Source organism: Equus quagga, chromosome 18, assembly GCF_021613505.1.
Source record: "Equus quagga isolate Etosha38 chromosome 18, UCLA_HA_Equagga_1.0, whole genome shotgun sequence".
Classification (NCBI taxonomy): domain Eukaryota; kingdom Metazoa; phylum Chordata; class Mammalia; order Perissodactyla; family Equidae; genus Equus; species Equus quagga.
Genome location: NC_060284.1, coordinates 7,985,725 through 8,001,814, shown reverse-complemented (window position 1 = coordinate 8,001,814; position 16,090 = coordinate 7,985,725). Strand labels below are relative to the sequence as shown.

The window sequence follows — 16,090 nt, the reverse complement described above, 5'->3', positions numbered from 1 at the left end:
AGACACTGTGCATTGTCTATTAGTGCTTTTTCTCTTCCCGATAGCAGTCTCATAAAGGGGACGTGCATTTGGGTATCAGGGATGATTTAAAGATTCTGTAAACATTTCCAAGCAGAATGCATTTAGCAAGCTATGGAAACTTTGGTAAAATATGTGTACAGCAAATTATAACTGCATTATGGATATTATGATACGAAGTTTTTTACATAGTTTGTTTCCCAGGCAACGACATTTGGCAATCTAGAAGAGGCCATATTGTCTCATGACACACTGAACCTTCATTATTTCTTTCTTTAGAACACATTTTTCATTCTACATAATGTTATGGAAATTCACTCCATATAAAAAGTACTATAATAAATTTTCTTATTAGGAAACATAATCAAAGAATATACCCAGAGTTGATATTTATTTTTTCAATTAAAATAGATAACATAATCCAAGAAAGTAAATAAAGCCCATGTATAACTAATAGTGTCATTTTAAGCCATGTCTTTCTATTGCCAACATTTAAAAAAAATAAAAGATAGTAACACCAATTTGACATCTGTAGTGTACTCTCTTCAAGGCTAATGGTGAGTGGAATGGCTAAAAGGTATGCAAGTGAAATAAGAAGAAAGAAAAACAATGTGCATTATGCTTGAGTTAACTTTTCAATAATCAAGAGCCAGGTGCAGTGGACAAATTATTTAATAAGAAAATATCACAGAGCTTATCTTCCTATTAATTTCTGGTCCTTACAATCAATCAGGTTTTCACCAGGTGGCTACCAAGTGCTTGTCATTGTTCCAGGCACTAAAGCACTTCCTTCCATTCTAAACTGCTTGCCTTCATTCTGCAAATGTTCTTTGAGAACCGTCCCTATGCCCCACATTGTTGCCAATTCAAAGATAAATGAAAAGCTATAGCTCTTCTCTTTAAAAGTTTACGATCTTCTTGGGGATATATTTATAGACAACAAATCAAACAGAGAGAGAAGAAGGACAGATTAAGACATTTCTTCCTGACCCTTTCGTATCCTCAGTTAACTCCATCCCCCGTCTTACATTCTGCAGTCCCAGACCTGTCATTCTCCTGCAAACAGCCTTCTCCTCCCCTCCTCTCCTCCGTTTGGTGTGCCCGGCAAAACTCAGCCAGCTTTCTCCTTCTATGCCTGCAGCAAAGTGTCTGACTTTCTGAGGAAGACTGCCCAACTTCGCTGAATGAATTTCTTTCAAATTTATAACCTTCAATTTCAAATGGGCAGTCAACACTGCCAGATGATTCTAGGACACCACCCTAGTATAGTCATGCCCTCCTTCTCTAAGAGAACTACTCTTTCACACCTTCTCTCATCTCCTCTGATCACCAACATTCCCTACCCGCTGTCAGCTGATGACTTTTCTTCGTTCTTCATAGATAAAATCAAAGAAATTAGTTGAGAATGTTCTTATCTTTCCAGTCCCAAGCCACCAATCTATCTATGTTTACATCTATTTTCTCTAGGACCCTTACGTTTCCATGTTAGAAGCATCCTTGCTTCTATGGTGACCTCCTCTACATGTGCTCTTCATCCTATTCTCTTACCTCCTTAAGTACTTGGTCTTTTAATTATTTCCCTTTGCTCCTGCATCATCAATTCCTCTGGTTCTACTGGATCACTTCCATCAGCTTGCAAATACGCTTTAACATCATTCATCTTAAAAATCCTTTCCATGACACCATATCCCCATCCAATTACTGCCGCCTTTCTACTTTTCCATTCTGAAACTAAAATCCTTGAAGGAATTGTCTCTGTTTTCTCCTTTTCTAATCCCTACTCTCTCCTCAACCACTCCAATGAGGCTGCATGTAGTGCATTACTGAAATCACTCTTATCAATGACCTATATCCTGCTATGCTAGTGCTCAGTTTTTTGTTCCCTTCTTACTTGACCCATAAGTAGTGTTTGATACAAGTGACTCCTCCCTCCCTCTTTTTCCTATAGCTCTGTGGCACTTCCTTCCTTTGGTTTCCTTCTTAACTCTCTGCTCACTCTGAGGATCTTTTGTAGGATTCCCCTTCCATGCTCAGCCTATAAATATTGAACTGTTCTAGGTTCAATTCTGGGTCCTCATCTCTTCTCTATTCGTACTCTCTCCCTTGGTTACCTCAACCAGTGTCTTAATTTTAGATATTATCTATAAAGTGATAACTCTTCAATCTATGTCTCTATCTTCCTGAGCATATGATTTATGTATCCAGCTGCCTACATCCAACTGATTGTCTAATAGGCATCTCAAACTTTTCATTGCCAATATCAAATTTCTAATCTCCCTCATCTGCTCCTCTTCAAATTTTCTCTGTATCAGGGAATTATGCCACCATCCATCCTGTTAGTCAGATCTATTCTTTGGTAATGCTCCTTGATTCCTATTGTTTCCTCTCACCACAAATTCTTTTCATCAGCAAGCCTTTACCTCCAGACAGATCTCAAATCTGACCACTCACCGTCTCCCTAGTTACAATCCTGGACAACGCCACCATCATTTCTCATCTTCCTTACTGCAATCATCTCCCAACTGGTGTCCTTCTTTCAGTTTTATTCACCTAAAACTCTTTCTCTGCAGAGCAGCCAGACTGATCTTTGTACAGCTTCAACCAAATCACACTTCTTCCTTGTTTGAATCCTCAAATGGCTTTCTATTATAATCAGAATATAATCCTAATTTCCAAACATGGCCCACAAGGCACTTCATAATTTTGCCCACCTGCATCTCCAATCTCGTCTCACACTTCTTCACTCCATGCTCACCATGTTCCTGCTACACTGGACATTTTGCACCTCAGACACATCAGGCTTGCTCCCGTCACAAGTGTTTTTACACTTGCTGTTGTTTGTTGTTGTTTTTGCTCTTCCTCTAAAACTTCATATTATTCTCATCGTTCAAATCTAAATGCAAATGCCACCTTTTCACAAAGATCTCCCTGACCAACCTAGCCAAAAAACAAAATCCCAGAAAACCAACAACCAGCCAATTAAACAAAAAGCCCCAAACACTTTCTCTAACATCATCCTGTTTTCTTTATAGCAATTTCCTATCTTATTCACTTATTTGTTTATGTGTTTATTGTGTGTTTCCCTCCACCAGACTTGAAAGTCATTGAAGAACAGAGAATCTGTCTCTATTGTTTGTTGTCATATCATCTAGCACCTAGAATAGTGTCTGACACATTAGGTACACACTCAATTAAAGTTATTTTTAAGCTGACTTGTTCATTATATGAAGTGAGAACTTACCTGTAAGTGTATAAAGGCACAAACTGCACATTAAATTTAGGGAATTAAGTGGGGAGTGGTGGGAGGGAGGACAGGGTCAGCCTGTGAAGGATCCCTTTTTTTTTGGGGGGGGGTGAGGAAGATTGGCCCTGAGCTAACATCCATTGCCAATCTTCCTCTTTTTGCTTCAGAAAGATTGTCACTGAGGTAACATCTGTGCCATTCCTCCTCTATTTTCTCTGTGGGACACAACCACAGCATGGCCTGATGAACAGTGTGATCCACATTGCTTGATCCACAGCGCCAGGATCCAAATCTATGAATGCCAGCCACCGAAGTGGAATGTGCAAACTTAACCACTATGCCACCAGGCCAGCCCCTGAAGGGTCTTGAATGACGTTTAGTGGTTTGGATGTTATTGTACAAGCAATGAGAAGCCAAAGGTTTTTAATTCTACATTCTGTTTAATAGATCCCTAAGAATGAGATCTTCCTTCTATAATACTAAAGTATATAAGTGTATTTTAAAATGTATATCCATTTAGTTGGGTGTAATAATTAAAGAGATGCCCTTTAAGATCCTATTTAGTATAAAAAATGCTTTTGCTTTTGGAAATTGCATGAAACATTTAATCAAAGTAAAGTTTTGCCTTTAGAAATCTGTTTAATTTAGAAATATTTCACTATAATCAGAAGAGTCAATAGCCTTAATAACATTTCAATGTAATTAAAACACATAAAGTAATTCATTTATCTAAATTGTTGCTGCACAATTCTTAATAGAGAATGACTTTTTCTTACTTTTTAACCAATTCATGTAGAGTCATATTTTCTACACCATCTTTTCAGAACAGACATAAATCTGAACAACTAATGCTTGATAAGAGTCATAGAATTTTAACCTGATTAATTTTATTGCTAATATTACTTGTAAAATTACAGGAAATTTATTTTATAACTAGCAAAGATTGCTATTCTTGTACTAAATGATAACATAAGTTCTTCTAACGTACTCAATAAAGTTTAAATCTAAACTGAAAATAAGTAGAAATACAATGTGGTTACGTAAAAGTTTGGGATCCTTTCAAGGGTAAATAATGTAAAACTAAACATAATGGGATAAGAAGTTTGGCAAGGAAGAAATCAAAATTTTTAAAAGCCATGAAAGGACAAACTCAAATCTCATATTACTGAAAGGAAATATAAAATATATATCCAAGGACATTATTGTTATGAAGTTAATATCTTACATGAATTTTACTTTTAATATTGCTCAGGCACTGATCTTAAATGTCACAGAAACTGGAAAATGATAGCAACTTAGAAATATTCCCCTTGCATCTGTTCAACAGAAAATCAAGTCTTTTCAGGATGTATTTTGCATATTGAAAGACCTGAATTAGCCCTGACTTGAGGAGAGAGGAGAGTGGAGAAACGAAGAAAGTGGAAAATCTACAGGGAGTTAGATACTTTCATGTGTTTTAGAGTGTCTTATAGAGCCAAGTATCAATAACAGCTTATTGTTTGCTCATCAAGAGTCCTTTTAAAAATAAAAATAAAAACATCGTTTGGCAGGGAAATCTTTTCCAATGAGGGAATAAAACATATCTCCTGAAGTTCGTTTTTTCCTGCACTTCCCAGAATACTGTAGAAGGGCCCAAGTGAAAATCAAACCACCTGTACCTCTGGGGTGGTCACTGTTGCTGAGGCTGTGTCATTACAAAGCTCGTAATTGGGAAGGAAGAGCAAACTGCTCAGCAATTGCTTACTTGACATTTGGAACTACAGAGTTGGAGCTTCAAATAATATATTCAAGACAACAAAAAGAAATCTGTCATGAACTGAAGCTCATTAGATTTCTGAGTCAAACTATAATTAGATCACAATTCCTGTGAAAACTCTGCCTTTAAAAACTCTAGCAGATTTTCTAAGCTACCACTTTGAATGAAGAATCCATGGCTCACTTCAAAGCAAAAGGGATGGGAAAATTAAGGGATGATTTGGAATTTTTCAGACAGAATGGAGAAGGCTCCAAGAAAGATGCCTGATGTACAAAGGTGCATTTCATATTGGGTGCAGCAGAGAGACCCTGGGGGATGGTGAATGACACTAGAAATGTTGGACTCCACACTGCGAAGTGTCTTGACATGTTTGTCTTCTGCAAGCTGTAAGCAGTCATTGTAGGCTTTAAATTGACAAGTGTCTTGGTGTGTTTTAGTAAGAAAGCTCTGACAACAATAAGGAGATGGATTCTAATGGAAGAGATAAGCAGAAGGAGGAGTTACTGGAGGCAAAGGCAAGTAATATTAAGGACCTCAAGGAGGGCAATGACAGAAGAAAGAGTGCTTAGATATGACATGAGTTGATGGCCTGTGGATTTGTGGATAGTAGGAGAAAAAAAGAGGACCGCGATTTCTCATTTTTGTGATTAGGTGGATGGTACCATCATTAGGTAGTGTATAATAAGAGGCCCAGGATTTCTGTTTGGTCTGGTTTGGTTTTGCTATGGAGTAGTAGGAGGAAGAGAAAAAGGAAGATGATTTCAGTTTTGATACAGGGTGAGTATCCCATTTGAGCTCTGGCTATTGGAATATGCAATTGGAATTCAGGTAAATGTTTGTAGTTCACCACCACAGAGCTAATATCTGAAACCATGGAAGTAGATCTGTTGACTGGATCCTTTGAGTCTTTGTGTATTTTTCTGGCCCAAGACTCTGAGAGCAACACCAGTACGATGTTCAGAACCCATCTTTAGTAAAGAGACTACATTTATCCATAAAGGGGAGAGCAACTCACATTAAATTGTTTGAATTTGCAAACCTGCAATGAATGAATTTATACTAGTACATGAAGTCTTAAATGGTGCATACATTCCTCCTGGGACTCGTGGAGAATTTTGGTTTATTTTTTGGGATCTGAGTTCTATTTATCCAAAGAAACTACAAATTAAAAAAAAACAGTCTCAGAGAAAGACAAACACTGTATGATTTCATTCATATATGGAAGATAAGCAAATACATGGATAAGGAGAACAAATTAGTGGTTACCAGTGGGGAAGAGGGGCAGGGGGCACTGGGTGAAAGAGGTGAAGGGGCACATATGTATGGTGATGGGTACAACCCAGACTATTGGTGGTGAGCATGATGCAATCTGCACGGAAACCGATATATAATAATGTACACCTGAAATTACACAGTGTTATAAGCCAATACGACCTCAATCAAAGAATTTTGAAAAAAGTCTTTAAGAATTGATAACTATATAAAGTTTTTGTATACTTATTGAGGATGAGAGACAACTATTTATATGAGTTCTCATTGCAGTACTGCTTGAAAATAAAAGCATATTAGAATCATATTATTTTTAAGGCAATAGTTAATACTAAATACTTAATACATATATATAACTTGTATACATATAAAACTAATACTTAATCCTAAAAAAACACGATTCTTTTTCTAATAAGGTGTTTATGAGATAAAACAAAAAATATATAACTCATGCCAATCTTTTCTGGCACACACTCAAGTTTTCTAAATGCCAGAGTATACTGCTTTTGTTTAAATAGTTTCCTGGTTCTAAACAATCGCAAGACTCGTTCTCATCAACTATTACCCAAAACACAGTTTACATTTTAAAGGAGGTAATGACTACCTAGTACTCTTTAAAATAATAATACTGAGTTCAGAGAAGGTAAATAATCCGTAAACAAGCAGCAAGAGTCCGAATGCCAATCCAGTTTGTGTCACCGCAAAGGAGACGGTATGGCTCCTCTCATGTGAGAGAGAACTTCGTACAGGCTAACTGTTCTGTGAAAGACTAAGCCTGGACATGTTATGAAACTGAAGCCACCGCACTTTCAATTTCACCCCTAGATCAGGCAGTTGTCATCTTCTGGTAAATTTAATGATCAGGAATCAGAGCGGCCACTCATTGAAGTACTCTGAAAAGAGCAATAGAAAACTATGGGCTTTTGTGCCGTCTCCCAGCTCCTCACTGGACTTGAGACAAACTTAGCTAACCATAATATTCTCAATCTGAATTTTATGTTGAAAGTATAAGGCTAAAAAGAAATACAATTAGTTCACAAGATGGAGAGTTCACACTCTTTCCTTTTATGAATCTCTGAAAAGCACATGCTTGGTATTTTAGAAAGGACTCTAATAATTACATTGTTATGATGCATTATAATTTATAGAAAGCTTTTAAACATAGAATGTCATAATTATCACTTATTTCATTTGACTTTAAAATATAAGACCAGGTAAAAAGAAGTAAAGACAACACCTGTTCTAAGGGCAATTCTCTTAAACCAGAGGCCACTAACACGGTTACCCCTTATTAGCTAGTTTGTCATATTGTCACTATAGATAAAGATAACCCAGAATGGGATGGGACCATTGATTTAGCAAAACACTATGCCTTGTAAATTGATATACTTTGGTGAAAGCATAAGGTAATATGATTATAAGAACACATTGTATCCAGCTACGTATTATAGTCACAAAACCAGAGTTAATAGAAACATCAAAAAGCTCTTCTGTAAGCTGTGCCTGACAACGGACTTTTTTGCTACAATAGTGCTAAGGAACCTATTGCTGTATTTCATTGAAGTAACTAGTACAGTCATGCCAAATGAGATAAATTCATTAATAGGACATTGAAATGAGAATAGAAAATGCCTTGGTCACATTTAGCTAGTTCAGAATACATATTATTTTGTGAATTTTTCTTTATTATGCTGACAATGATAACTGCTAGTAAAATGGGTAACAAAGGAAGAGAGGTTTTCAAAAAGAAAACATGACACGTACATTATATTTTTGTAAGTCTGCCTGAAGAGCAGTCTTACTTAAAAAGAATAAATGAACTTATATGAAAACTAAAAACATGTTATTTGCAAACAAATAGAAATTTGAGTGATATTTATGAATACAGAGTATTTATTGCCAGTCAGGTAGGAAAAAATAAATCCACGTTACATATGATATTCACATAAGTAGAGCCTCTGTCACTTAAATGCCCATTTTTACAAATGGTTAAGCATTTTAGCACAAAATGCAAACTCTCCCCTTGCCCTCTTTATCTACAAGTATTTCAGAAATGAAGCTGTTAATTTTCTGTGTTGATAGTTTTTTTACTTTTTAAAATTTGTTTGAAAATAGCTTTTTAAAATAAGTTTTTATGTTGAAACAATCATAAAAGTACAAAAAGTTTCAAAGCACCATACAAATAACTTTTCCAAAGTACTCGAGAGTAAATTGCAAACCCGGTGCCCAGTCTTTCCCCAGTAATGCAGTGTGTATTTCCTACAAACAAGAACATTCACCACCAAGCCAAACTACAGCCATCCAAATCCAGAAACCAATACCGACACACTGCTACCCTCTAATCCTCCCCACGCAAGATTTGCTGGTTGTCTCAATATCGTTTTTTACAGCAAAAGAACCAATCGCGAATCACTGCTTTTAGCTATAAAGTCTCTTTGGTCTTCTTCAACCTGAAATAGACCCTCAGTATTTTCTTGACTTTCCTGCTCTAATGGCTCTCATTAATAGTGCTTTAATGTAGCCCTGCTTTTAATTTACATTTATAATTCAAGGGGATCTTTTTCTTAGAGTACGCCCAGATAAGATATAATATTTTGCTGCCTTCTGTGAATATGTGTGTTGTGTGTGGGTCCTTAGACATCTACAGAAGGGGAAGATTGTAGTGTCTGAATCTTTTTTTTCGGGGGGAAATAGCTTAATAAAAGCAATGATGCCTAAAGGAATAAACACACGTAACTAATAGATCTACGATTTCCTAGTTTTCAAGCACACATAGTCTGGCGGTTTCAGAGTATGACTGATGCTTGTACTAGAGAAAATCCTCCTTTAAATTAGTCCTTAATGATTTTTTCTATAGAGAGTTCAGAACTTTCGTAGATGATAGTGAAATGTCATCCTATGAACAACCCAAAAGAAAATTTGCTCAATAAAATATTCTTTTGAGTGAATATACCAGAAACAGTTACATTATTAAAATTATCCATTTGACAAATTTGGTCCTTTAAAATTGAGAGGACCCTCTTTTTGGTGCTCTTTCATAGTATAAAAGGCATTTTGGTGTGGCAAATTTTACATAAAAAGCCAAATAGTCTACTTCTAGGTGAAAATAAAAATGTGAAAACTCACCATGGACCATGAATACATTGGAAATAGTTACAACCGGAATTTTAGAGTTAATACTTTTCCAGGTTCCACAGCTTTTATCAGCTTCTCAGCAAAGCCCTTGATCCAAAAGAGATTGTTAGCACTTCAGACTTATCATCTCTCCACTCTGAACCCTTCTTCCAACAACTCTTACACTTTCTTATCCACCAAGTTCATCCATTTTTCTTTTTCGGATTTGTTTGCCAGGATTTACTGTTTATTGAAATTGCCTCAGCAATTCTACTGGAATGTGTTTGAACTATTCCTCTCTTGGTCAGTGTATTATGACCGCAGGTTGAGGAATCACGCTTCACGGCTTGTGCACTCAGGAGGGAGGGCAAACATAAACTTTAATATTAGTTTGATCTATGTTTCCTTCTCTTCATATTAATTCGTATGTTCACGATTATCACAGACATTTACAGAAAATCATATTTTAGCTCAAGATAAAACAGTTACTCATAACCACAGTAAATTATTAATGGACAGATCATATTTTAACTTTAAGGGATTGGAAAAATTCTTCTCACAAATATGGAACGATTTTATTTAAAGATAAATCCTACCATTATCATTAACCATGTAGATTACTTCCATGGAAATGGTTCCTAAATTTCATTTTTAAAAACTTCTTCTTATCCCTTCATTTTTCTCTTGACATATTTTATGTTTTTTGACTAAATGTATCACATTTTAATAACAAAAGCAAAGACATAAGTTATACTACTTTTGGATGCTCTTTATTTGTTATAAATATTAATTTCCTTACTTTGAAATGATTTTCCTCCCTTGTCATGCCTTGGCTATTATGTGTGACTTGAAACCCCCTGAGGGAGTGTTTGTGCCTGGTTACATGTGTATGCGTAGGTTTAAACTTCAGGGTTCAGCTATCAGCCACTGAGAACTCCCAATCATTTATCCTTGTCTGCCTCTGTGATGCTCACCAAAGACTCATCTGATTATAATATTTGGTATCCCATATAATTTTCTATGGGGAAAAATAATCAAGTGACACAAAATGTCCGGGTCACAGGACAGATGTTTCTCATTGTGAATCAATGCACCCACACTCTTGTTTATTTACTGAGTGTTCACTGTGTGCCAGGCACTGTTTTGGTTACTGCAGAATCAGCAGTGACAAAACAGAAAAAAACCCTCCCTCCTTAATGGAACTTTTGTTCTCCCGAGGAGACCATCTCCAAGTAAACAAAGAGTCAAAATAGTTCAGAGAACCATAAGTGTTACGAAGAAAATCAAAATAGCGAAACGGTATAAAGGCTAAGGGGGCACAATCCTGTATCATGTGAGAGAGGCAACATCTGACAAGGGGAGTGAATCATAGGGAAGATCCAGCCATGCAAAGATTTCTGGTAAGAGAATTCTAGACAGAGAAATAGCTAGTGAAACACTCCAGCATGGGAGCAAACTCATCTTCCGACCCCCCTCTTAAAAAAATATAATTAAGAGAATAATTCTGTCATGAAGAAAAACTGTATCATAAAATCTGGAGGTTTTTCTTTTGGTTATCTAGTTTTTTCAGATGTTCAGCATCCTCAATTATTACACATAATCGACCGTTTCAATGACTTTTAAGGAAACGTGTATCAGAGGAATTTGATTTGACTCACCTAGAGGAATGATCATAAAGTAACAGTGTAAGAAAATTTGTGATACTAACTCCTATTTAATTACTGAAAAAAATTTGTCCTAAAATCTGCACAAATCAAAATGTCTCTATCAGTTTATTTAAAGGATACCCATTTCAATTTAGGTTATATCATAATTCTTACACACTTTTCCATTTTGAAATGACTGCCAGGCACATAGACTATAAGATAGAAGATGAAAAGAAGAGAAACTCGCTGAGGCTCCACGAAAGCCTCGACATCTTGTTGCATCCCTGAGGACACCACGAGCTAGTTCTTCTTGGAGTAATTTTTATAAAACTAAAACTGTTTTTCCCAAAACTACATTTCTTCCTTTATTTTCATTGGAAGTAGAAAATAAAGGATAGTTGAAAACTCTCACGTATCTCTCACTTACAGTCTCAATTGGTGATTGGCAGGTCCTATGCATCATACATAGTGAAAACAGTTTACTTTTATTCATGACAGAACTCCACACTACGATTCTCATTTTATAGACACCAAAACTAACATACAGTTCTCCACATCTTATGTATGTTCTTGGTCCTTTAGACTTTTGTCTATAAGAAAATGAACACACTAGACTGAAAATAACTTTGAAAATGTGCTTTAAATGTAAAACTGTAACAGCTGTTCAAGTTATACATGCATAACAGTTTCCCGAGGAGACCCAGTGACATTTCCACGCATCTTTACAATGTTTTTCAAACCAAACATAGTTAAATGTATATAATTCTCCTTGTTTTAATTCTGTTTGACATGGGGCCACAGTCTCAAAGCCAACACAATACCCACACACCAGTGACAAGCACTGTTACGCATTCCTCTGAACTGTTCACACAGCTATCTCATATAAAGCCCACACTATCAATCTACGGTCAAGTTTTAACTTATATTTAAAATTTATATTTTAAAAATATATGTTTAAAAACCTGACAACCTACGTCAGATTTATTTTACACTTCACATCAAAACCGCTATTTGAGAGCCAAGGAGAAAGGGTCCCCCTCCACTACTCACTATTTTCTCTTTGATCTAAACGTATGTATTTAGATGAAGGAGACAACTGTTTTTCCACCATGGTTTAGTTTCTACTTAGCCATGTTTCCTCTCTACTCTAAATGTAGACCTTGAAAGCACTGGGGATGGAAATGGTAGCACTGGCTGCATTCGCAGATTAATGCCGAACAAGAAACACTTGCAACCATATTCCCATTTCAGTTTATGCCTGCAACCTGGAAGAGGTGCTTCCGTTAGACCTATGCATAATGTTTTGCTTTAAACAAAGGTTACTCAAAAGCAAGGTGTCCATACATGGAGACATTTCCTCCTTTCCACGATCTCTTCTGGCCTTCCACTATGGAGGAACGAATAGATGTTTTATCTCTATGTATAGATTTAAATGTAGCATATTTATGTAGCAAATGTAGCATATCCATAGCATTATTGCAAGTTTTATACGCATTGACGGAATTTTCATACATAATATCATACATGAAATGTACTTGAAGCTATATTATTAATCTATTAGTTAAAAAATCAATAAAATTCAGTATAGTTTGCTTAGGAAAAGGATTTAAAAAGTAAAAAATAAAATTAAGTTTTGGTTCAGCAGAGGAAAGGTTTCTAAGTGCTGCTGATATGTTTGAAAAATTAATCACCGCACTCAATATTTTTCTGCAATATTGCAGGAGGGAATAATAGCAACACAGTACTTTCAATATTTTAATTGTAACATATACAAATCATATTAATTTATGTGAATCAAAAAACACCTAATTTTAAATAATTTTTGACTTTTGGAAACTTTTTTTCTGTACAACACAAAATTCTATTATTAGACATGAATAAGGTAAAGCTGAGTGAAACAAAGCATTTCATTAAACTAAACATTGCATAAGTTTGGGGAATTAGTTTTTACATAAAAATGTCTTGTGTTTTATATAAACCAAATTTTACATAGACTAGTAGAAAAGGCTAGTGCAAATATAAATTTTCTGCCAAAACACGTTAGGGTGGCTAGAAAAATTTTAATAATTTTAATGAAATATTTTTCATATTCTTATTTGAAAACCGAAAACTAGCACATTCCACAAATGAACTTGAAGAATTAGGCATCTGATTAAGTTGAGCCTTTTGAAACTGTTGACTGGTTTTGAGTTACAAAATGTGTCAGTTTCATGAGTTTCAATGCAGTTATTTCTTGGTGTGTGTTCAGCTATGAGAAGAACCTTACATGGACTCTTCCCACCTTTACAAGTAATTATGTAATGTTATAAGGCAGGACACATGCTTACTTAACATGAATCTCTTATAGTATACTGTGCTTTTCAGCTTCTAGGAAAAAAATTATAGAAAAAGTAACTCAATCAAAACGGCAAAGCATAGCCAAAATAAATATTCATTTTTTCCTACTAGTGAAAAATCACTATTCAAAATTTAGAAAATAAGCAATCACTTACTTTGGTAGAGTTTTCAAGTGATTTTCTCTTAACTCCAAGATCCGCAATTTGACAAGTCTGTAGAAATGAATTAAAAAACTGCTTCTTAATATTTCTCTTATAAAAGAATATTCCTATGGTAAAGTCAATTATCACTATATTATTCAAATAACTATGTCCAAACATTAAGTACCATAGTGACAGATGTTGAAGAATTATACAAATTTATTATGAGTAGTATTGCATCAACACTGTAAATGACAGTATCACTTTCTTAACCATAAAGATCGTTGAAAGATATCAAGTTCAAGTCATCTAAATTCATATGTTCTATAAAAATATATTCACGGTTGTCTAATTGTATGCATTCAGCAAATTACTAAATACCAGGTGCTGGGTTCACAGGAACATGGCAATACTTTCCCTCAAGAGACTATAAGTGAACTTGTAGAGAAATAGTATAGCATAGTGGTTAAAGGCTTGAGCTTTGTGGTCAGACAGGTCTGGGTGAAATTCAGACTCTTCCATACTCTAGCTCTGTGACACTGGGGAAACTAATTAACCCTTCCTAACTTAAGCTTCCTGATCTATAATGAGTATGTGATAACAGTACCAAATTTATAGGATTTTGAATATTAAATGACTCACACATGTAAAGCCTAATGACTGGCACATCATAAATTTTAACATGTGTTAGCAATTACTATTATCACTAATCGCACAATAGGAAAAATTGTTACAGTATTCCATATCTCATTGACTCTAAGCTGAACATCTTAACATATGCATTGAAATCTACAGCATCATCTGTCCTGTGACAGTCCTGGGGCTAGGGAAATCCTGTGAAGAGGATGAGAGGGGTTCTTGGTTTCTGCTGTTTGTATAACATTTGGGATTAGGAATGCATTTCAGATTTAGCTACTCATTAAACTTTGCAGTCTGGGACACACTCTCGTTGTTAATGTCTACACTGAACTTTAAAATGTACTCAGTTGAGGCTACTTTAGAATAAATCTTAATTAGATTCTTCAAATTAGTGTTTGGGAACACCACCCCATTTGGACTGTGTCACCTACAATCTCCTATATTTACTGTGCTTTTAGGTATTCATCTAGGTCTCTTTCTCTTTCCTTTTTGTTTTGACTCCTATCAAATTTACAATTTAATTTTAATCTTATAACTCTTAATTTATACATGAAATAAACTGATTCAGTTCTTCAGAGACTGGGTATATCGCTAGTAAAAGAGGTTCCTTAAACATTTCTATGTCTCAAGTCTTCTTGACATTTGTACTAGTATGGTGATATTTTGTTTCTTATTTTGGCTTTTGGGGCACTAAATCTCAGGTTTTGGAGAGGATCTTAAGCATCCTTTGTTAAATGATTCAGCTAAAGGTGAAAAAATTTTTTTAGATTATAATAATAATAAAATACAGCATATTTTGGCAGAAAATTTACACAAAATTGAATTCTAATTCCAAGTGGTTTTGGTTTTGGTATTATGTTTTCTGATTACCCAAATCTCTTCCTTTGTATTAGGACTATTAAAAGAGAATTGACAAAAATTCAAGACCAGAAAATGTGTCTTAGGGTGATAATTAAACATTTTCTGATTTGATAAATGAAAAACATATTTGTAGTGTTGTGGTCAGTACCAGAAGGACAATGCTAGTTTATATGAATGAACGGTGATGTTCCAATTTATTTAGAAGTTAGGCAAATGCTCTTTGGAATATCTGTAAATTTTTAAAACTGTCCAAGTGTATGGTGTTCATAGGTGTTGTGATATCACGGTCTGCAAAAGTAAGGGGATTTGAGAAATGTTCTGATGTGCTCTCCATATGCAAATGGAGGCTACTACATGTTAGGGGACTTCGTTATTCCAATGATCTCCTCTTAATGTCATACACTAGCTTCTGCCAACAGTGTAGAGTTAAACTCAGTCTATTATTTGAACAACTTCAAAGATCACTTGGAAAAATGCAGTTGACAGTAAACTTAAAATGTCTTAACTTTAAAAATATATCTTTTATACTTATAATAGCCAAGTCATAGAAACAACCTAAGTGTCCATTGACGGATGAATGGATAAAGAAAATGTAGTATATATATCTGCAGCTATAGATATAGATATCTATACACAACTGAATACTATTCAGCCACAAAAAAGAGGGAAATCCTGCCACTTGTGACAATATGGGTGGCCCTTGAGAGCATTATGCTAAGTGAAATAAGTAGGACAGAGAAAGACAAATATTGCATAATCTCCCTTACATGTGGAATTAAAAAAGAGACCTCACAGAAAAAGAGACCAAGTTTGTGGTTACCAGAGACGGGGGCGGGGGCTGTGGGAATTGGAAGAAGGTGGTCAAATGGTATAAACTTCCAGTTATAAGATAACTAAGTTGTGGGAATGTAATGTACAACACGGTCACCATAGCTAACACTGCTGTATGATATATTTGAAAGTTGCTAAGAGATTAGATCCTAAAAATTTTCATCACAAGGGAAAAAACATTTTTTTTTTTGGTAACTATATGAGATGATGAATGTTAACTAAATTTATTGTGGTA

The 16,090-nt window shown here is 35.2% G+C and overlaps 1 protein-coding gene across 1 annotated transcript in view; it reads right to left on the bottom strand.

The window, feature by feature from the left end:
• The window catches only part of LRRC7 (leucine rich repeat containing 7), a 392,875-nt gene that overhangs the window by 221,535 nt on the left and 155,250 nt on the right, over nucleotides 1–16,090 (bottom strand). Inside the window, exon 6 of the mRNA XM_046645726.1 lies at nucleotides 13,540–13,596. Within this exon, the coding sequence (XP_046501682.1) occupies nucleotides 13,540–13,596 (57 nt within the window). The remainder of the gene's footprint in view (nucleotides 1–13,539; nucleotides 13,597–16,090) is intronic.